The sequence below is a fragment of the Barbatula barbatula genome (assembly GCF_947034865.1).
Source record: "Barbatula barbatula genome assembly, chromosome: 21".
Lineage (NCBI taxonomy): Eukaryota > Metazoa > Chordata > Actinopteri > Cypriniformes > Nemacheilidae > Barbatula > Barbatula barbatula.
The window spans coordinates 19,949,513-19,973,896 of NC_136784.1; the positions used below are offsets into that span (position 1 = coordinate 19,949,513).

At 40.4% G+C, this 24,384-nt stretch overlaps 1 protein-coding gene across 1 annotated transcript in view; it reads left to right on the top strand.

Annotated features, from left to right (window-relative positions):
• ptprua (protein tyrosine phosphatase receptor type Ua) overlaps window positions 1-24,384 on the top strand; it is a gene marked incomplete at its 5' end in the record, with an annotated part of 184,481 nt that overhangs the window by 104,367 nt on the left and 55,730 nt on the right. Inside the window, 7 exons of the mRNA XM_079485390.1 lie at window positions 3,818-3,995; window positions 8,164-8,457; window positions 13,738-14,061; window positions 17,019-17,128; window positions 19,212-19,413; window positions 20,452-20,554; window positions 20,736-21,027. Of these exons, the coding sequence (XP_079341516.1) occupies window positions 3,818-3,995; window positions 8,164-8,457; window positions 13,738-14,061; window positions 17,019-17,128; window positions 19,212-19,413; window positions 20,452-20,554; window positions 20,736-21,027 (1,503 nt within the window). The remainder of the gene's footprint in view (window positions 1-3,817; window positions 3,996-8,163; window positions 8,458-13,737; window positions 14,062-17,018; window positions 17,129-19,211; window positions 19,414-20,451; window positions 20,555-20,735; window positions 21,028-24,384) is intronic.

A 24,384-nucleotide genomic window follows, 5' to 3' on the forward strand; every position in this document is an offset into this window, starting at 1 on the left:
AATAGATTCATTCACAGAAATAATAAGGAAATAGGAATGTCTTGATGCATAAAGACAAACACACACACGCACATACACACAAGCCGGCAAATGAACATGAAAAAATGCATTGAATTTTCTGCCACCTTCAGTTCAGTGAACCTTTAATTAATGTACTTGATGTCTTTTTCTAATCCTCACCACAGGCAAACATCGATCTTCCCTTAAATCAGTTACTCCCAACAACCAGTCTATGCATTTAAATGACACCTATTACTGATTTTTACTGTTTTTATATGCAACATTCACATACAGTATACTACACTTATTGCACTTACTGTTTAACATATCACAACAAAAATCTAAACGTAAGGTAACGCAAAATAAAGGTATTCGAAGAAACCCATTTATAATAGTTACATTTAGCTATTGTTTTAGATGTAATATATGCTCAGTTTTGCTTGTAAATTTTGAGATGAAGAAAAAAAGTGCAAGTACAGACCAAAATGTAATCATATTCACAAACTGGTGTCACGCCAAGTTTATTCTCAGACCTTGCTTTAATCCTCCTACGGTAGTGTTTAGCGTGTTGACAAAATGTTTTATATGCTCTGCTACTTGTAAGTCGCTTTGGATAAAAGCGTCTGCGAAATGAATTGATGTAATGTAAAAGTAATGGACCCCTGGAAAATGCGTGTCAGTCTCACGCTTTGCCCCCTTTAGGCGTGAACATGACACACTCAGTTCTTTGCACTTGTAAAACTAAAACGATTTTATAAATACGTATTATTTGTACTCCTACCCTAAACCTTCCCCCTCCCGATGATTAAAAAAAACACGCAACAAGCAAATAGAAGTCAGCCACAGGCATGTATTAAAACACACCAAAAACAGTATAAAAAAAGACCTTACGAACAGGTTGCGTTGTATTCCGAGTCTTTTATAGCCGTACGATCATGTGAGCGCAGTCTGTGTCCGAAATTGCCTACTTCCATACTATATTGTAGGTGAAAATGAGTATGAGTCATGAATAGCATGTCCGAAACCTCAGTATGCAAAAAAACAGTAGGCGAGAAATACCAGGATGGTCTACTACTTCCGCGTGGATGGGATGAGCACTTCTCTATCCTATGATGCCACAGGAGCTGAGCAACCTTCATATTTCAAAAGTAAATCAAATAATTATAGTTGAAAACTTTGAGACGGATGTCAGTTTTTTATTTCTTGTGACTAAATGATGTTTGTATCAACATTCACATTCACGTAGTTTGTTGTTAATACAACATAGGTCAAAGAGCATACGGGTCATTTGAAATATGACGGTTGCTCAGCTCCTGTGGCATCACGGGATAGAGAAGTGCTCATCCCATCCACACTCACAAATCTTGGCGGGAGCAGTACGTCCGAATTGTATTCATACTACTCCCACTCATACTATATGGAACATACTGTTTTAACGGCTGATAGGAAGGTACTTATTCAAATTCAGGGCGGGACGAGACCAGTGCAGGCGAAGCTAACACTCGTCATCACTCGCGTCACCGGCCTCGCACCGCTCCCTCGTGGCTCTCGTCCGTCTGCTCGCCATAGTCATGAATTATAAAAACGACACCTTCATACATGTTCACTGACATGCATTTTTGAGTGGAACAGCGTGTCTATTACACGCTTCGGCGTGATATTGCGTTGAAATTCAATAAACTTCTTACCTTTACTGCTCTGAAAGCACATTTGAATCATCACATTTGATGTCAGACTCAGAAGAGACAGCTTCTAAATCTGCAGTGCAGGAGTTTTCAGTTTCTCCGTCAAAAGCCGTACTTAAAATTACTTAAGAGACCTCCAGTATGGATCACATGCTATCATCTGTGTCCAGTAGTGTGACCTGAGCTCTCCTGTCGTGTGATGGCGGCGTGGGGGTGCGAAGGATTTATTTGGAGCATCTGTTTAATCCTCGAGGCTTTGAGCGAGACCTCATTGGGCCTGCGGCTGTGTTCTCGATGCAGTTTAACTAGAACAAACAAATCTGTCTGTGTACATCACTAGTTTCCTAGCAGAATATTTGCCTTCATGCTCTTCTGAGGCTGAGGGGAAGAGTTGAAAACATGCTGATGTTAGAAAGCTTCTTTTCCTCTTTAACTGCTGTGGATTATTGATTCTCCGTCTTCGGTGTGGCCGTAAATCGCAAACATTTTCTGTTTTCCAGCATCATGGACAGGTTTCAAACGAGAGACAGCTCTCTTGGTGTGTTAAACACGTACAACACAAAGGACTTTATGTTGCAAGGTGTTTTACACAACGCGAGGATTAAAGGATTTGTTCATTGGAAGTGAAATGTACCCTAATTTTATATTCCAAACCTGATCTTTCGTTCTAAATGAAAAGTGCTATAGAATAGGCTACTTAGATTTTCATCATATTCATCTATTGACTCTTAGCTGTGGTTTCTTTAGTCTTGTTTTCATTCCTCCACTACACAGCAATGATACTTTCTTCTCTCTTGTTGATGTTAGTCAGAATACTCTAAAAGTACTAATGAATAAGTATCAATGGGGTAAGCGGTCGTGTGCAGAATGTAACCTGGGGTAGGATGTATCTCGAGGGGAAAGGGAGAATCGCCTTCGGATGCTGCACTCCACCCATCCCTGATGTGCCATTGTAGCATTGGGGCCAGAGGCAACACTATAATCATGTATAATTAGTATAATAATAATAATCATGTTTATTTCAGTAGATTCACTCTTAGATCCTCACCTTCCATCTCTACAATATTCATCATACACTTGTAGATATAATGCATCCACTATGAGATATCATTGTCAATATTAATCATCCTCATACATTTATGCATACTCTCTCTGTCATTATATCTCTTTGTACTGGTCTTATTGTTGTTGTTTAGCAAATGTAAAGTAACACATTCTATGTTTAGCACATTGAAATAGACTCACATTCTGTGTTTGCATTATAATAAACATAAAACAGCAATGACATCGAACATCACTGACAAACTGACGTTTAATGTTAGACTGTGTCTGCACATTCTGCTGAGCATCTCTCTTTATTTTCCACTGAAATAAATAAGGTCATAGAGCTTTGTAACCTCATTAGTGTGAGTATATACTATATATGTATATATATATATATATATTTGGTAGAAGGTTTGTTTCATCTTTATTGTTTTTGATTGACAGCTGAAATTCTGTCTGGATACAGAGCAGACCCACACATATACACATCTGGCAAGATTTCTCTTTCCTGTTTTCTGAGTTCCTGTGTGAAAGACGCGGCTTTGTGCAAACACCTGCTGGAAGTGTGTGTGTGTGTGTGTGTGTGTGTGTTAATGGAATGAAGGAACTGTGTGTTCTGTTCCTGTTCTTCATACAGCATTAGTTTTCTCAACTTGACATCTTTATTTCTCTCTTGTTATTTATACGACATTCAGAGTTGCTTAATGAGCTTGAACAATGGAGGTAATAAAAGCTCAGTAAATATAGGCTGATTGTGTTTTATGTTCCTCTGGACACTATAGAAATGTAAATCAAGGGTCGACAACCTTAGGGATGCTCACGTCATTCACACTAGTGACTGTACATATTTCACTATAGATATCGTGTTTGTACGATCACGAATGGTAAATATTCTGCTTCTGATACAGTTTGCAGTTACCAAGAACAAGTAAATACAACAAACGTATGGTGTGTATGTTTTCACGACAGTTTCACAACAATCCCGATCATAGCTCAGTTTAATAAAGCACATGTTTTGTTTAGTTTCTTTTTGTTTTCATGTAAACGACTTGAAAAGATCGAGTAAGCATTCCTTTTCTTACTTCCAGAGGCGTAATGGTGTTGTCATGTCGCCGTACTCCGTGACATCATCAACGGGTGAACGACGGTTGGTTGCATGGTTCCAGGTAGGCGGAGTCCACCGTGGAGAACAGGACCTTTACCGATGCATCACTCAGTCCACATACGGAGCCGCCGTGTCGAACTTCGCTGAACTGATCGTCAGAGGTACGACAAACCGACACATTGGTTTTACTCTTTAATGTGTATAGAAAACAGACGTTACAGTATCACAACAAAACATTGTAATCTGCAAATGTAAGAGGTCATTGCTATAGAGCACCACAGTGACTAGAACTACAAATTGATATTGACTATTAAAATACAAACTAATATACTGACTGTTTAGAAGAAGAAGATTAAAAAGTTAAATGGGGTAGAAATTGTTGAGTAAGATTGTTGTAGTCCCTGGTGCCATGCGAACCACATCTTCTCTGATTGTGGGTAATGCAGTATTACACCTTTTTTGACGTGGGGGCCAGTGGCGTAGCGGACGGGCCCGCAGGGCACGCACTGCGGGGGGGCCCCGCGTTGTGGGGGCCCCCAAAAAAATTACTCGAATAAATAATTAAACCGTTTTTATAACGTGAATGTATAGGACTTTTATTTTGGTGGTAATTGCAGCCTACCGTGTTTGGCGATTATGACCATATCCGTCGTCCTTGTTATCCAATCACGATTAAGAATTTCCGCAACTGTTTAGAGAGTGAAGCTTATGAGCACAAAATGAGTAAAAGAAAATATGTCAGCGGAGCTCAAAAACGGTCTAACCAACACCGAAAAGAGCAATTCAATGCAAAAGTAGCGAAAATTACGCGTGCATTGACACAGCTGTTTCCCAGCTCAAACAACGTTTCAAAGGCTTGAATACAATAGCGAAACGATTCCGCTTCTTACGTCCAAGTGAACTCGTACATGCAACTGATGATGAGTTGCGTGCTTGTGCCGAAACATTTGCAGTGACTTACAACGATGATATTTCCTCCGAATTTCCATCACAGTTGCTTTCGTTTCGAAGTGCCCTACGTTCTGAGATAAAAAAAAACTTGAAATGGGCTCATTTAAAGATCTGGCAGAACTGCTGATTCTGAAGCATACATTCTACCAAGTGTCACGGATGTGGCTACAGCTCTGAAGCTTTTTTTAACCGTCCCCGTCACAGTGGCAAGTGGCGAGAGATCTTTTTCTAAACTAAAACTAATAAAAACCTGCATGAGAAGCACAATGAGCCAGGACAGACTTTCTGAACTTGCGATACTCAGCATTGAAAGCCAGCACGCGCGTCAGATGGACATAACAGACATTGTCAAGGACTTTGCGCAGAAAAATGCTAGGAGAAAGGGGCGCTTTGGAGGATTTTAAAGGTAATATATATTACCTTTATTGAATGTTAAACGTCATGAATCTTTGTTGTATACTGCAGATAGAAAAACTATTTTGACGTCATGTGCTCCCTTGCATTTTAACAAGTTAATGTAATTGCTGTTTTATTGTTGGTGTTTCTTTTATTTTTTTTGTGAAAAGTTCTTAATAAATAAATACGAAATAATTACATAGCCTACTATTAAATTCCACCGTTCTATTTCACGATTTTAAATGAAAAGGTGAATCCCCCATCTAATTATGCGATGAGGGGCCCCGCCTCCACTCTTGCGGGTGGGCCAACGCAGTTTGCGCTACGCCACTGGTGGGGGCTCACCACGATCATACATCACAGCTCACAGCTCATAGTAGATAGACCCATAGGTCTTTCTTGAAATACCGTATCGCTAAAATCAATTCTCCATGGAGAAAATAAACCCATTTTTACGTCCCATTTGTGCTCCATTGCCAGCTCGTCTTCTCAGTGCACAGAATGTTCTGGACACCTGAGCATGTCTCTGATTGACTCCACATCACGTCCCCACCTAAAGATCTCTTCAGCACGAGCCAAATCCTCACGAATGCCGTAACCTCCGTGACTAGTGCGCTCGAATGAACCAGCGGGCTGATTATGGTCATATTCACCAATCAGAGACATGCTGTATCTTAGCCAAAAATATCAAAATTACTGCTGCAATCAGTTATGGAAATAACCTCATGCCGCTTCATTTTGGCCCCGTAATGGATTCTGCTCCCTACAAATGCCTCTTGTGACGGTGACGTGATGAAAAGAGCGAGTGAATCATGGAGGTAATGTCACAGAAATAAAAATAACAATAGAAATAATCACTGTTATTGTGTTTTGCTCAGCGGGGATGAATTGTGTACTTCACAATGGCTTTGACTGTGTTGGTCAGGAACTGTTGAAGTGTGCCATACTTGCGGCATAGCATGAAGAAAAACAGGAACAATCAAGTATTCTCACAAACTAACTCAGTCTCATGGCAATACACATTTGCATCATTATAGATTATACACTAGATGCCGCTGTTTTTAAATGGCTGCTATACGTGGGTCAGCCACCATATTAAAACGGTCCGATTATTCCGGTCCGGGTCTGTAAACGAGTGATGCCAATCTGCTGTTCCCATTGCTGTGTTTTTTTTCTCCGCAGGTCAGAATTGGAAGGATTCTTGTGTTGATCAAAACTATTACTTTTTACTGTTGTGTAAACTCAGCTACTTGCTAAACTAACACATGACATCAACTTAAGGATTTCCCATTTTTGGGGGAATTTAAATTCCTGTGGTTTTCACAGCCATGGCTGCCCAGTGTTGTGGCATATAGGCAACCCATCCATCAGTGCTCTCCCTTTCATTCTTCTCCTCACTGTGCTTTGAGACAATATAGACACACATCCTGTTTCAACATCTCCAGTCCATTAAAACGTCTTGATCATTGCACTGATGGAATTGGAAATGAGATCAAACTATTTCCTTAAAGCAATTTTGTATTTTGTGTAGATCAACAGAACTATATTGCATATCAGACCTGTATTCTTTTGTGTTATATATTGTGATAAATGATAAAGGGGTTTGGGCTTTGTGTTGCTAATATTTAATCTCCTGCGTCACAAGAAGTCATGACCGGACAACATCATGTTTCTAGTCCCCTTTGCTGTGCTAAGAATGTGAAAATGTCAATGGGAATATACTTGGGAGATATTTTACTCATAAGAATTTCTAAGGGTGTCAATATTTGTGACCAAGGTGTCTCTAGAGAAAAGTTTTATAATGTGATACTCCCCCTACTTTAAATTGTTTTACTTTAATGAAATGTTAGGATATTGTAGATTCTTTAAATAAAGGGTCAAAAGGAGGAAAAATACAGATGTATTTTTACAGCCTTCTGCTCATACTGTATTTACTAAGGGTGCCAATAACAGTGTATATATACACACACACACACACACACACACACACATATATATATATATATATATATATATATATATATATATATATATATATATATATATATGTTATATATATTATATATATTCTTATGAATGCAAGTTCTTATGAATTATTCACAAATCATTTCTCGTTCATATTTTTAGGCCTTTAATGCCGTACGTTGTCCAATACATATCATTTTCATCACATATCATCCACTTTGATTCAGTAAAAAAGGTCTCAGAGCAAAGTGAACCTGTTGGTGAGGAAACCGTCTCAAGTCTGTCTCTCGGATAATATTTCTTGCAGCATCTCTTATGAGAACGATAGCGTCCCCTGAGCAGACGCGTTTATCTACATCATTTCTCACGGAGTCACGTTTGCTTGTCCTGCCGAGATATGATTAACAGCGATTCTGTACGACTGTGTTAATAATGTACTGATTTTGTCTCATACTGAGATGATGACTGGTTTAATCTCAATAATATACAGGTGTGAAGTGATGTATGTGAGTAATGCAAACTCTCTACAATTAATTTAATGTTTGTATCGTATAACCTCGAGTTTATTTGAATATTTAATGGAGCTTTTTATAAAACTCATGGCTGACCTTCACTTTATTTCTCTACATTTCTGAACTTTACATCATTACATACATGTTTCATTATAGAAAGATATATGAGGCACATGAATATTATTATTTTATAATATATTTTATTTTATATTTATTAGGTGAAATAAATGAAGATGATATTGGGGCTAGTTGTCACATAGACTAAGGTTAACTGTAAAGTTTTGAGTAAACATCCAATTGCTTGATTATTTTTTATAATTTGCAATTTGTCATCTTTTCCCGGTGTCGCTTTTTTTTTTCGTTTAGAAGTTTGTAATTTATTTTAAGAAGATATTTCACATATAATAAGATGTATAATGCTATGAATGCTCACGCTAAATAATGCAAAATAAAGGAATGCATTGACACTTAAAGATTATCTTGTTTTTTCTGTACTCTTATTTAGTCCCGCCCACGCCGATTGCTCCGCCCCAGCTGCTGCGCTCAGGCCCCACCTACCTGATTATCCAGCTCAACACTAACTCTATCGTAGGCGACGGGCCGGTGATCCGCCGTGAGATCGTGTACAGGGCCAGTCACTCACCCTGGTCCGAAACACACGGAGTCAACTCACTGACCTATAAGGTCTGGCACCTGGAGCCCGATACAGAATACCGCATTAGCGTTCTACTCACCCGGCCCGGAGAGGGTGGAACCGGACCACCCGGACCCCCGCTGGTCAGCAGAACCAAGTGTGCAGGTGAGAAGAGGTTTATACCAAAGCTGTGCTTTGAAGATAAGGTAATTTAACTTTGTAGCCACAGTCTGTAAAGTTTTGCCTCTCAAACATAAATTCTGTACTTGTTACTTGCCTGGAAAAATTACTGACATTGAGTGCTCTGAATCCTGACCGCCCGTTCGCAAAGAGGTGAAAAATGCTTTTGGGTTAAAACATACTATTTCTCTTTATCATTATAAGTGGACCACAGGGAAAGCAAACAATACAAAAATATATGATTTGAACCTTGATACAGTGAGCAAAACAAGTCCAGTGTTGTGTGAGTAACAGTATATAATCACATTCTCTGAGGAGAATAAGAGGGCTTTGGCCATCACAGAAGTGTTTGTGTTTGGCTGGGTGAGGTAAACTGGACCAAATGTGGTATAAAAGTACTTGTGTTATAACCTCCAGTTTGGACTTTGTAATATATCACTGTCAGATGTGCTCTGAGACTCTATTCATCTTGGTCAACAGTCACAGGAGAATACACTACCTGAAGAAACTTTATGCCGCATGTGTTTCTATGAAGCACACATATTTATTTGTGGTGCCTGACATTGGGGATGGTTTGGAAAAAATATAGAGATACGACCATTGTGTGTGAGACAATTGCTTTATTATAACTCAGCATAATTTGATGTTTACATCTGTTAATATTCAAATTGAATTGTAATATAGTGTGTAGCTGTTCATCAGTGCAGAGTTATGAGTGGATTTATTAAAATATTACATTCTGTTGAAACACAGAAATTGTAGAAACACATGTGTTATTTATAGAATAGAATCAGGCTTTGATATCTGTAACGAAGACGTAGACGAGGTAGGATCCATATGCAGCTTTATTGGTGAATACGTGCAGGTTCAATGTAAAAGGCAGGCGTGGATCAAATAACCGGGCAGACAACAATATCAAAGGCAGACAACAGACGTAGTCAAAAACTGGCAAGAGGTCAAGGCAGGCAGAGAAGAGTCATCAACGGTAATACAATGCAGGGTTCAAACACAGGTAAACAAGACAAGGGTAATATAATGCTCAGAAATGTAGCCGGGGCAAACAAGACTTCGCAATGTGTTCATGGGCAGGTAGAGTTTAAATAGTCTGGTGATGATGATGATCATCAGGTGTGCAGTACTCAGTCCCAGCATGTGGCTTTATGGGACATGTAGTTCTTTTGCCAGTGCTAATGCTCAGGGGAGTGAGACCTCCGGTGGCCGGCAGAGGATTCTCCATTGGCATTCGTGACAGAGCCCCCCCCTGCGAGCGGCTCCTGACACGAGAGCACATCCGACGTCGGGGTCTTCCTCGAGGTCGTAGGGATGGTTTCTCCGGGTGGGTTCTATGAAATTCAATGATGAGATTAGGGTTGAGGATATCCTCTGTATTGACCCAGGATCTTTCCTCCGGACCGTATCCCTCCCAGTGTACCAGATATTGGATCTGGCGTCCCCGACGTCTGGAATCTAGCAAATCTCGCACTTGAAAAGCCTCCTCGCCATCCACAATCATGGGTGGGGGCCCAGTGTCACCGCCTTCCTCCTCCACCCTCGGGCCACCGGCAGGTTTCAGAAGAGATACATGGAAAGTCGGAGAAATACGATAAGTGGCTGGTAATTCGAGGCGGTATGACACAGCATTGATTCGTCTCAAAATTTTGAAAGGACCCACATACCTGGGACTGAGTTTCTTGCAGGGTAATCTAAGATGGAGATCTCGGGTTGAAAGCCATACCCACTGTCCAGGAAAGTAGTTGGGACTGGGGCGACGATGGCGGTCAGCTTGCTCCTTATCCCGGTTTATGGCACGTTGTAGGTGGACATGTGTTTGGTTCCAAACCGCTTCACTTCGTTCAAACCAGTCGTTCACCGAAGGTACCTCAGAAGGCTCTCCGGACCATGGAAAAAGTGGGGGTTGGAAACCCAGAACGCACTGAAAGGTGTTAATTTTGTGGAGGGTTTGAGAATGGAGTTCTGTGCATATTCTGCCCAGGGAAGAAAGCGGCTCCAGTCGGATTGATTCTGCTGACAATACATTCTGAGGAATTTGTTGAGTTCTTGGTTTAGTCGTTCTGTTTGTCCGTTGGATTGGGGGTGGTAGCCTGAAGTGAGACTTATGTTGACGTTAAGTAGTCGAAAGAAGGCCGTCCAAAACCTGGATGTGAACTGGGAACCCCTGTCAAAGACAATGTCTTCCGGAAGACCATAATAGTGAAATACAAATTGGAAGAGTTGTTCTGCGGTTTCGAAGGCTGATGGGAGCAAAGGTTGTAGGTGTGGGTGGATGGAGATCTTGTAAGGCTTTCACCAACTCTTCCGTCAATGTGGTGAGTCGACCGAGCTGCTGATGGTGGACCGCCAGTTGATTTGCTTGGGCAGAAAGCTGAGAACTGCTGGATCTGTAGTTGGCGAAGTCTTCTGTAACGAAGACGTAGACGGAGTAGGATCCATATGCAGCTTTATTGGTGAATACGTGCAGCTTCAATGTAAAAGGCAGGCGTGGATCAAATAACCGGGCAGACAACAATATCAAAGGCAGACAACAGACGTAGTCAAAAACTGGCAAGAGGTCAAGGCAGGCAGAGAAGAGTCATCAACGGTAATACAATGCAGGGTTCAAACACAGGTAAACAAGACAAGGGTAATATAATGCTCAGAAATGTAGCCGGGGCAAACAAGACTTCACAATGTGTTCATGGGCAGGTAGAGTTTAAATAGTCTGGTGATGATGATGATCATCAGGTGTGCAGTACTCAGTCCCAGCATGTGGCTTTATGGGACATGTAGTTCTTTTGCCAGCGCTAATGACCTCCGGTGGCCGGCAGAGGATTCTCCATTGGCATTCGTGACAATATCACACTGTTTTGTGCTCAGATTAGCAGCTGGTATTATGTCATTTATTCTGTGTTGAGGAAACCAACTATATTCAATGTTACTACAGGTGGAGAAATGACACACTGTACCTTTAAAAACTGTATATACAGTATGTGACCCTGGACCACAAAACCTGTCATAAGTCGGAAACAAAACATTGTATGGGTAAAAAATTATAGATTTTTCTTTTAAGACAAAAATCATTAGGATATTAAGTAAAGAATATATGAATATCTTTTTAAAATATATAAAAACTTTATTTTTGTGAGGGGATGCTAAACCGCTAACAAAAATGGCTGGAAAAAACGCCTACAAACTTCACTCGCTGCGGTCCGCTCTTTGGGAATTATCCACTCAGATTCTGTATTTATGTAAAGCTTAGAATTTCAGCTTTCAGGTTGATCTACTCACGACAACAACATTACAGCAGTGAGTGTTAAAACAAACACATATCTTCTGCCTCCGATGAACAACTTCAAAGGCCATTTTCTGAGTATTTACATTTTTTTGCACCCTCAGATTCCAGAGTTTTAAATAGTTGTATCTTGACCACATATGGTCCTATCATCATAAACCATACATCAATGGAAAGCTTATTTATTCAACTTTCAGAAGATGTAAACATCTCAATTTAGATCTAAATTTGAGTCAAGACGCAATGTCAAATGACAAGACGCAATGTCTCAGGGATTAATAATAATAATGAAAATAATGATGTGGTAATAACAAAAAGATAATAAGCAATAAAAGACTTCAGACGTTTAAATAGATCTTGTGTTTTAAAAGTATTGGCTGTTGTCTGAGCACAGCTCTTTCCGTTCATATCTGAGGTCAAACTTCTGTTCTCCGAGGAGGAGTATGTGTGTGTGCCATTTCTCATCAGGCCTGTGGGAGTTTTAGTAGATGTGTCTCATTAATTAATGTAATCTGGATGATTTGTCTTGAGGACTCAGGAGGGCAGAGGCAGGGGTCTCACCACAGGCTCGACTGCCCATTGACTGGAGGCTTTATTTCCAGCTTGTGTCATATATATATATAAACATTTTCTTCATAACAAACATCATTTCTCATTTAAATCTGTGTACAGTCTGTGGTATAAATACTTGTGAGAGTGACGGACAGGAATTAATGTGACACAGCAGCTCTACTTACAGAGAGAGAGAGGGAGAGAATACAAATGATTACCAATCAAATAGAACAACTACAAACAGAATAAATAAACAAAACAATTTAAAAAAGCATGGAAAATTGTCTCTCTGTCGTCACAAAAAGGACACTTATCAGAGCTCTCAGAACTTAAAATGGACGTGAAAGCTTTGACTGCAATAATACCATGAGCAACTCTCCATTGTAAATCTCCTGTCTTTTTGTTTAACGGTGGTATTGTTTATTTATGTGTGTTAGAGAGAGAGAGAGAGAGAGAGAGAGAGAGAGAGAGACAGAGAGAGACAGAGAGAGACAGAGAGAGAAAGAGACAGAGAGACAGAGAGACAGAGAGAGAGAGAGAGAGAGAGAGAGACAGAGAGACAGAGAGACAGAGAGAGAGAGAGAGAGAGAGAGAGAGAGACAGAGACAGAGACAGAGAGAGAGAGAGAGAGAGCGAGAGAGAGAGAGAGAGAGAGAGAGAGAGAGACAGAGAGACAGAGAGACAGAGAGACAGAGAGAGAGAGAGAGAGAGAGAGAGAGAGAGAGAGAGAGAGAGAGAGAGAGAGACAGAGAGAGAGAGAGACAGAGAGACAGAGAGAGAGAGAGAGAGAGAGAGAGAGAGAGAGACAGAGAAAGACAGAAAGAGAGAGGACACGGTCTATAGAACAGTGGTCCTCAAACTATTCGTTTTAAACCACACTTTCAGGAGTGTCCCCCCAGATAAAGATTTATAATCTTAAACTTTAATTAAACCAAAACATATTCTGTTATAAAATGCTGGAACATCAATTACTTTGGTTGCTGGGATTATTTTTCTGATGTTGATTCATTGTGAAGAATGATACATTTCTATTCAGTACAAGCTCTGTGGCAAGCGTCTTGGAAAGAAATAAGTGCTATGTAGCACTAGAAGTGGTTCTTTGCTTGTAATCATAGGGGAACCACTTTTAGTTCTATATATTGTAGAACCATATTTTGGTGCTTCAGCTGTTCTTTGGGATGACTGATGTCCTATAGAACCGCCGAAGAACCATACAGGGGCATAACAGGTTCTTTAGATGGAAACGGTGCGATCTGTCACCGCAAGGAACCACTGAAGAACCAAGATATGGTTCTATATAGCACTTAAAGTTGTTACCCTATGATACCCTATGCCAGGAAACACTTCTGGTGCTATATGGAACCATGTTTTTAGAGTGTTTGATGTTTCACCTGAGCTGTCTGATCCGTCTGTGTTTCATTCAGAGCCCATGCGTCCTCTCAGAGGTTTGACGGCTACAGAGATTCAGTCCCGTCAGCTTCTGCTTCAGTGGGAGCCGGTGGGCTACAACCTGACGCGCTGTCACACGTACTCTCTGTCGCTGTGCTACCGTTACTCAACCGCCACCGGGGGCGGAGCCGGGGGCAATAACGCCACTGTGAGGGAGTGTCTGTCAGTGGAGAGAAACACCTCCCGCTTCACGCTCAGGGATCTGCCGCCTTTCCATGCCGTGCACATCAGGCTGGCGCTCACCAATCCAGAGGGCAAGAAAGAGAGCCGAGAGGTGACCTTCCAGACAGAAGAGGACAGTGAGTACACGCTCTTGTCTTTCTTTCCTCATGGGACAGTAAGTGACCTTTGGGAGTGAGGGCTTGTGGGACAGATTTAAACATGTGTCTCCCACAGATTTTCTTTTTTCAGATTACTTTTTAACTCCACTGAATAAGATATATTCATTGTCAGTAAAGTGTGCTCACCACTGTGAATTCAAGCACAACATATGTATGTTTTCATTTTCTTTAATTGCAAAAGTTCATGCTTTCATTTGATCATAAATATGAATTGACTCATTTACAGAATAGCAGGGAAAACAGGTTCACTTGATGTAGTATATCAAAACCGTTCATTAGAATGTCGCGGAGGGATGCCTGAAGAATTGTGTTGGATGAAGTCAGGCAGATTGTTTATGTAAAGTGGCCAAAAGTGATGCTCCTAAGTGTTCATCTAGAACTTTATATTTAATAGTAGTTGTCCAAACACACTATAGATTTCCAAAGAGACATTATTTTATCTCCAAGGTCTTTTTTGTGATTTCATATTAAAGCAGTTTATGCATTGATCTGACATGCATTTTTCTCCTTCAACAAGTACGTAAGCAGAAATATAACTGCAAGCAGCAATAATTTGGCTAGTGAAGTGGATTTGTGGGATACACCTCATAGAGCTCTAGAGATAATGTGTTTGTGACCCTCCTGACAGCCCGTTTATTAAAGACAATCGAGTTCAACTGTTAACAGTCACACAGACACAGCTGAACACATGCTTGTTTACACCGCTACATTCTAACTACATGGTTTTACTGTCAAGAATATATTTCACATAGACAAATTAGTTCAAGTTCATATTTGTATAGCATATTTACCACAGCCCCCCGGCTGACCAAAGTGCTTTACGGAAGAGCAAGAATTAAAATATCGACACAGATACAGACCAGACAAATCTTAAAAAACCCAAATTACAATCACATATCTTTATAGTCAATACAAGCTAAAGCAAACGTTTTAGCAAAGACCTAAAAGCAGACAAAGAAGGTGCCATTCTGATCTCTAAAGATCGAGCATCCCACAATCGTTGCCCTGACACCGCAAAAGCATGCTACACGTTACGCTTCAGCCTCACATGAGGAACTACCAACAGAGCCTGGTCACTGGATCGTAGGATACTAGACGGACTATGGGGATGTTTGTCAAATTTTAAATGCTGGTCAATGAGAACACCAAGGTTCCACACCTGTGAGGATCTTGAAATGGATCAACTTTCTAGCTCATGGCTTGAATACTGCGAGTTCTCCTTCTGACCGAAAACAATTTCCTCAGTCTTGTCTTCATTTAGGAAGAGGAAAATCTGTCCGAGACATAATTTCACCTCCTCCAAACATTGCAAAAGAAAGGTGTGGAGTTATATCTTTTGATAGGTAGATCGATTTGAGTGTTTTCTGCAAAACATGGAAAGACTACATGTCCTTCTGGAGGTTTAAGCCTCAGGCATCAATATTAGATCCGTGTTTAAGGATTAACTGTAGATATTTAGATAAGGTTCGGATTATTGCTCTAGACCAGTAAGGGAGAAGTTGAATGTAGTGGAATGATCATTTGTTGATTTATTATTGTATTTTCAGCCTGATGTACAGTATGTTCGTTGGTCAAGATTTTGGTTTCTAGTTCATTTAGCTTAAAAACACCAAATCATTTTACTAAATGGAGCTCACATAGACCCCCGTAATACCAACATAAAGTCACTCCTTACACACCTTTGACATTTGGCCCCTATTTACAGTAGTCGCTCACATCCGCATCCCGTTATAACAGCATTATAAACACCTTCCTTAGAAGAATCACATCACTACACTTATATTCTGCATGTTGTACGTAAACTTCTCGAGTTTGATGAAACTTGCATTTACCCGGCAGTGTTTTTGTTCACGGCTCAGTACTCATAACCCATTCATCTTTGCTTAGGCATGCGTTTATCTGAGCAATTATGATGTGGTGACCGCACCAGAGCCCGGTCTGCCCGCAGCGCTCCAACCCCAATTATAGCAACAACACAAATATTGACTTGCGGAATACAGCGTCTCGGCATAATTAAATGGAAGATCATACTTTCAAATGAAAGTGTATGAAAAATTAATAAGCTGAAGCCACCAACAAAATGGAATAAAGATTTTTGCTTATTTCTGCGTTTCTGTGCGTTTTCGCGGAAGGCGCATTCTCATGCAAATACGTTAAGATTAAACCCTCGGAGGTCAAGAGAAAACCTCCACATCTGAAAATGAAACGCCGCTCAAGATGAAAGCTTTCTATTTATCATTTTCATAAGTTGAAAACGTTCTTTCTGCTGATTTATTTATTTCAGTGTTCTGCTGCTTGTAGTTATTTTTTCGTACAGCAATAGTGCTTGTTTGCGTCTGATGTGTTTGGTTAATTGAAATCAACATAAAGAAAACGCAAGTGTTGTGAATTAATTCATTCTGTAAATTTTGACGCTATTGTCATATCAGCCACTAAAACATAAACCAGAAGGTCTTGAAATGAAATATTCAACGGGTACATATGGCTGTAGTATAGTGGTTTTCTACAATATTGTGTTGCAAGCTAGATGTGAACCTGCGACGCCTCTCTGAACCCCACTGTGAGTCTGAACTCCTACACTCAGCAGGTGTTAATAAGATGACTTTGCTGTAGTCATGCTGAATGGTTTTGGCCTGGATAAGATACATCTCTCTCTGTCTCACAATGCACCCTATTTTCTTCCTCCGTATGTTGGTAAAGAAGACAAATAGGCTGTCATGCGCCTAACCGCTGTGCTCAGATATGAGATGGGTCTGCAGGCTTCCAGGACATCAAACCATCATTCTAACCCCAGCGTACTTTATGTCTTCTTTCACCTCCACCCGTTGCTTTATGGCCTCCATTGCCATTTCTGCTATGATGCTACGTCTACGGCAGTATCATCGCTCTGACTGTACGTCTCTCATCTCTTGCAGTCCCAGGAGGCATTGCGCCCGAGTCTTTAACCTTCACGCCATTGGATGACATGATCTTTCTGAAGTGGGAGGAGCCTTTGGAGCCCAACGGTCTGATTACGCAGTATGAGGTATGTGTCGTCATCACAATGACTTAAAGCTAACATAACAAACACACATCTGGAAAGATTTCAATGGTCATGTAGCAGAAAAATTGTCATTAAAAACTACCTAGCTCAAGAGCAACTCAACTATCGTAGTTCTCAAATGGAACACGTTTTCTCAGGTTCTGAAGGCTGAATTACGTCTCGTTTCACAGATTTCAGTCTTGTCTGAATTCGAGCGCACTTCTAATATGCCCGTCTCTGCCAGAAAATGTAATTTTGTACATCCCAATAGTGGTATTTGAAGTCATGACTTCATATCTTGATTCAATGAAACGATTTCAAATCATCCAAAGTCAGTGCTTTCAGAAACCTCCAAAACCAGAAACGAAATGCCACACATTGCTGAGGAGCTACATCTCTTGTTAGATTATTAATTGATGAATTATATTTTACGAAAACATGTAGTGGATTACACTTTATCAAGAAAGTCATGTTAACAGGAACACATTCATCGATTCTGAGCTTTGTGTTAAATAGCAGTTGGTAGTTTGGCAGCACAGTGATGTTCTGGGTTTATTTTGTGAATCATGTTTGTTATAATAGAGTCCATGATGCACACACTGTGTGTAAAACATCACAAACCTTTACCAGCATTTATCTTTGATCACTTTGTTGTGGTATTCGCTTGAGAATACACCATATAGGCTGCTGTATTGTTATCTTAGCGCCACAAACCTTTTCTTCATCCCACAATTCCACACAGCCGCACAAATGTCACTTTTTGCCACGTTTGAAAGCTGTGCACTGAACAGCATCTGTGCTCCTATTGGCTGTGACTGAACGGGGCAAAACAAGGTCAAATGTTGTAAATGCTTGTGTTATTATTGACCTTTTTTGGATGAGCTAAAAACACCATTGGATGAAGTTCATTAGAAACCACATAAATGTATGTGTTGTAGTAATATGATTTCAGTAGAAATGGGATTTCTCTCTCTCAATTTTCCAAGCCCATCTCCCTTCAGTCTCCAGGTGTTCTCGTGCTAATCATGTTCTGGTTTGTTCTTCAGGCTTCAATTAGTCAAAAGCGCAAACATTATAATTGCTTATTTGCCTCGCAGTGACTGTCGGGTGGGGCAATTGTGCCTCAGACCGGTAATATTTCATTGCTTCACGCCACTTCAATTACCTTAGCTGTCACAATAGTCACGTCGGCCGGCTGAGGAGCGACACAGACAGGGTTTACACGTGCTCTCTTCTTCCATCTGGACGCTCCGTAATGTTTTACTCAGTGGTAAGATGGATTTTCAGTGTATTATAGTCTTTGTGTGGAGCCAATAGAGACGACTGAAATAATTCCAGATAAAAGGTCATTTAAATCAAAGTGTTATCTGCTCTGCTGAGGCAACATTGAGGTGTTTTAGTGGGTTCATTTACAACCTACTGGTATACCATTTAGACTTCTTATAGTTATTCTGAGATCACAATGTTTAACTCCTAGACTTAATATATTTCCAAGCAGAGTGTTTCATGAGAAAAAAACAATGTTCTTTTGGGTTCTCCGATGGCATAGCTTCATTTAAACCTTTATTTGTAAGAATTTGAGGACGTATTAGTGCTGGTTATACACGCTGGTTATTTGGTTTGTTTAATATAAAGTGACCTTTTCAAGCTGTTGTGGTGGGGCGTGAAGACAGATACAGAAGGATTTCAGTTGACATTTATCTTAAAATAAAATACCCGTGAAAGTGTCTTGCTGCAACAAAAGAGAAAGGGTGGGAACATACAACATATATTACACACACAGTATATGTGTACTGTTGGCATTATTTGAGGCAACAATGCATTAAGACTCTTTATGAAAGCACCAAATACAAAGTACAAACAAATGACGTACTGACGGTTTTTATTGATGTAGAACATCAAATTTGACTCAAAACTTTAAGGGTTGCAAAGCAGATTAATAAATACATGTGTGTACCGATAATAGAGAGAAAAACAGGAAATTATGAATAGTATTGAATACATGGTACTATTGCAAAACACAACAACATTATTTCTCCTTCAGCTTAAACACAGTAAAGTGAGACATCATGTCATGTGTTTTTAGATCAGCTACCAAAGCATCGAGTCATCAGATCCTGGTATTAATGTTCCTGGCCCACGACGCACCGTCTCTAAACTGAAGAACGAGACGTATCACATGTTCTCTGGACTTCACCCCGGGACCACCTACCTGGTGTCTGTTCGCGGCCGCACAGCCAAGGGCTTTGGCCAGACCGCCCTAACGGAAATCACCACCAACATCTCAGGTGAGAGAATCGGGCACTATAAAATGCCATGAAAGTTGACGTTTTCTGAACCTGGTCTATTTATTTCTAATGAAGTTCTTCAGTCGATGAGCTTCGCTTTTATCAGTGAACTGAATATCAGATGCCCGAAAGGGCTTTTTAATTGGTTTAGGATTTATGCAGACTTTATTTGGACTTCATTTAGACCTAATCTCAGCAGGGCAAAAGGCACTCTTTGGGTGAGATTGACTCTTAAACCAGCAGACTTATTGATATTAGGGTTCACTAAAGCTTAGGTCGACAGACTCAACGGGAAGTGGGAATAAGAGATATCTAGAAGTTTTTGAGGAACAGACTTTAGTATTGTCAAGTATTGTGTACGTCATATCCTATTTACAATGTTTCACCTAAAACAGTACCGTGTAGTAATACACACCATAAAGCGATACCCAGAGAACAGTACAGAAGACCAAACACAACAATCCCCAGCGTACCGTCTGACACGGCTGCACACAGGGACGAGCAAAACTTTCTCTTCTTCCTCGTGTTATTCATGCGTGCGTTTCTTTTGAGGCGTGTAACTTTGTTCCCATAAGTATATCAATTGTACCATCCCACATGCCTGCACGAAACAAATCCAGCAGTATCGCTGTGATGTCAGCGCTTACAATCGCTCTACTCCAGATTTTCTGCTTGTTTTGCTGAGACATTGACCTGTTTATGTGTACCGCCGCGCTAATTGACTTTCGATAATAAGCGGGGAACGTGAGCGCAGCTCCTGTTCTGTTCTTGATCCCAGGAGAGTTTCGAACGGAGTGTAGTTCGCTCTTAACCGCCTCCAGTGCTGTGTTTTCATTGCCCTTGTGCTGCGCGCTCTGTCTGGGGCGGGTTCGCTTCAGAAAGGCCTCTGTGGAGTACGAGTTTCATTTCTGTAGAAAACCAAGACTAATTTGAAGGATGTGTGTGTTTGTGTGCTTCATGCTGGTGAATGTGTGTGTGATGCTGCTTTGCAAGTCTGCATCTCTTTACATTTCTGGGTTTGCTTCAATTTTGTCTCAGCTCCAGCCTTTGACTACGAGGACGTCCCCTCTCAACTGAGTGAATCTGAGAGCACCATCACGGTTCTTCTGCGTCCGGCCCTGGGAAGAGGAGCCCCTGTGAGGTAACAGATCATGTCATACAAATAGTTGATCTGCATTGGCAGAAGTGAGATAGTGTTTGTTTTGAATGTTTATATCTTCTAAAAGTAATTTCTGTTGTGGTCTTAGAGCATACTATCTTAAGGCTAGCAAAAAAAATTGCCAATTTGTGTGGCTCATCCAATCTCGGTTCTTCCTGTGCAGCACATATCATGTGGTGGTGGTGGCGGAGGACGGCTCCAGGCAGGTGAGGAGGCGGGAGTTGGGTCACCTGGAGTGTTTCCCTTCACCATTCTCTCACGGCGAGGCTCCGGGTGGCGGAGCGAGTGGCACACCTACTCATTACTACACCGCTGAACTCCCTCCCAGCAGCCTGCCTGAGGCCACGCCTTTCACTGTCGGCGACAACCACACCTACAACGGCTACTGGAACACACCGCTAGACCCCAGCAAGAACTATCTCATCTACTTCCAGGCCTCCAGTAACTTCAGAGGAGTGAGTCATAACATCCACCCAACAGATGCTTGTGATGAACACATGCCTTCTTGTGTCTCTGTTAGCACAGTTGGTTAATGATACAAAGTCTGAGTATGTTGCCTGTGCTGTAGCTCTGTTGATTAGACAACCTTCTACCCATTGAGAGAATTAGTCAACTCTCGCATCTTCACACTCGGGTAGAGGATGCAATACACTTGCAGCTCTCCGAAAAGATTAATTTGAGGTTTTCATACATGAAACTTGAATTTGCTGCCACACATCATTTAGTCTGCACACGCTACAGCGGGATGCTTCGAGAATCTAAACTTCACTATGTTCTTAATCTCTTCCTGATTTATTCCTTAAAGAGATACCCCACCCAAAAATGTAAAATTCAGTCACGAATTTATCAACCCCAAGTAGATCCAGTCCTTTTTAAATGTCTTTGTTTTGTTGAACACATATTTTGTAGTATGTTAGTGACTGAAAATTATAAGGTAGTCAAAACATGGCAGTCAAAGGTGCCCCAGAACAGTTACTTTGCTAAATTCATTCAAATATCTTTAACACAACACAAAGAGAAAAAATACAAGCATTTTTCCTACTATGGTAGTCAATTGTGCCCGGCATATGTCAGTTGCTTACAATTTTCCAAATATCTATATTTGTGTTCAACAGAACAAAGAAATGTATAAAGGTTTGGAACAAATTAAGGCTGAATGATAATTAGATGATGACAGAATCTTCATTTTTGAGTGAACTACTTCCGTTGATACCTAAATTCTTTTGTTTTTGTGCCAATCTAAATATCATGTTGAGCATATTCCTGGCCATGTATTTTAACAATGGGTGTCAAATCAGTTTAACAACTAATAACGATAACAACATTCAACAAATCTAGTTTCTGTTCTCAAACCGTCTTTACATGTGTCAATTCTACTTACAGCACCTAAACATCACATTTATCAATATATCAGTTTATTCTTACGGTTTGTTGAACCAGAAGGTAATTGTTTGGTAAATGATGCGTTAATAGAATTTGTTTAAATAAACAACAACCATTTGCTGAACTATATAGAGGGAAGCCATCCAACAAAAACAGATGCATGGGTTCTGAAAAGATTTCAGTGTTATGAAGAAACTCAGATTGTTGTACATTACATCTTGCTCAGAAAATAACACGTATTAGATATCACCCAAAAATATGAGTCCCTTCACCAATCACTCACCTTAATGTCATTCCAAATGTGTTAGACTTTCTTTCTTCCGCAGAACACAAAAGAAGATATTTTGAAGAACATTGGTAACCAAACGACATTGAACCCCATTGTCTTCCAAAACCACTTTTCTCAAAATATCTTCTTTTGTGTTCCTCAGAAGAAAGATTCATATACTGGTGTAACATGACCCGAGGATGAATAAATGATGGCAAAATCTTTCTTTTTGGTTAGATGCTTTAATTCGTTTGGTTTTCGATATTGACTCTAGAAAAGTGTAGCTGTCAGCATAGAACCCGAACCCAAAACACTCGTTTTGACTCTGGATTTAGTACATTCAGGAGAACTAGCTGACCTTCCAGAGGTAGTATTTATTTATTGATACGATTGTGTTAAAGTCACTCTTCTAATGGGCAGTAATGAACATGTAATAGGTGACAGACAGTAACATTAACCACTCAACACCTGACACTCGCCATTCAAAGTGAATTCATTGAAGCACAAGATGAGTCAAATGTATTCAGGTTATTGTTAATGGCACCCACACGCATTACCATTTCAATCAGACTAAATGAATATTTTAAACATGAATGCCACTGATGGTTTTAATTTGGACTTTTATTCCTGATAATGAGGTGCGGGTTCATGAAGCACTTTCACACTGGCCTGAATTTAAAGCGTTATTACTCTGACAAAGCTGCTTAGTGAATCCCAACAGGCATATGGTGTGTGAGGCTTAGTTTTGGAATAAAATGAGCATTATCTGTCATGTTTACCTTTTTTTTTAAGGCAAGCATATTTTGGGAATTTGAACAAACCTCCATTAGGTATTGTATACATTTACAGTGACGTCAACCAGAAGCCAAATGTTGTCTACTTCTAAAAGATAAATGCAGTCCATCCCTCCTCATCACCAACCGTAACAGTAAATCACATGAATGGATCTGACAGATAAACACGTTTGTATTCTGAATATTGGCTGTAAAATATCTGGGCAGTGCCGCGTGTAACAGCCCCTGGTAAACCAATATAAAACGTGAGCCGCATAATATCATCTCATCTGAAAAGCGCTTATTTTTACAGCTGGTCTTCAGCATCACCCTAGAGCCCCGTAACCTGTACAGAATGCAGCCGGACACGCTTAAAGGACGTGTTAGACATCTGTGTTAATGTTGTGACATCTGCCCTGGTGAACGATGGCCACGAGACGAGGAAACAACATGAAGCTGATTTTCAATTAAAAAGGCAATTTAACAGCAGTTTTGGGCGAGAAAGGTCTCCACTCCAATCTAGGTCGAGGAATTTGCATAATTGCCCAGTGAAGTCAAAATTTGCATCTGTAAATCTTAATTTGCTAATGTGTCTCTATTATTCACTCTGTGTGTGGACCAACATTTAAAGGGAAAGTTTCGGAGTGGTTATTTCATGCTTTTTCTGTCTTCCAGGATGTCTTCCTATAGCCAGATTCTAACATGGCGGTACACGCACAGCTGATGCTCATTATCACTCACGTGACCGGCCTCGCGCCGTTCCCTCACGCTCTCGTCCCGGCCTGCTCAGTCTGTATATACATATATATTATTACGATAAATAATATCATTACAATAATTAGCACCACACAATTGCACGAGAACTATAAAAAGGTCGAGCGAAACAACAACTTGTTGCACTGTGTAATTCATTCAACAATAAAAATGATTAAAACAAGCTCAAATGTAATTGTTGAACCCAATGTTTCTCCGTGTTGCATCATGTTGTTTAAGGCATACGTTTACGAAGATGCCATGTTTAATCTCTTCAGACATCTTGGAACAGTGAAAGTCAGAGGCGAGAGTTGTGCAGTCTTGCTAGGATTTAAATGCCAAAACCTTTCACATGTGTTGATTTGTTTTTTCATGTGTACTGTATTAACCCAATATTGCATGTTTAACATGGTAACGTTTTGATGATGTGTTAGCTAACACCACAAGTTGTTTTGTGTTAGTTTAGCAAACAATATTTGATATTCATTATTATCACTCATAACTCTCAGTTATTACTGTCCCATTCGGCGGATGATTCACGTATCGCAGCCCACAGCGGCCTACAGCATTCTAAATGGGTTTTCATTTCAGCTGGGGTGTTACCAGGCACTGCAGGACCTTCACGTCTAACTAAC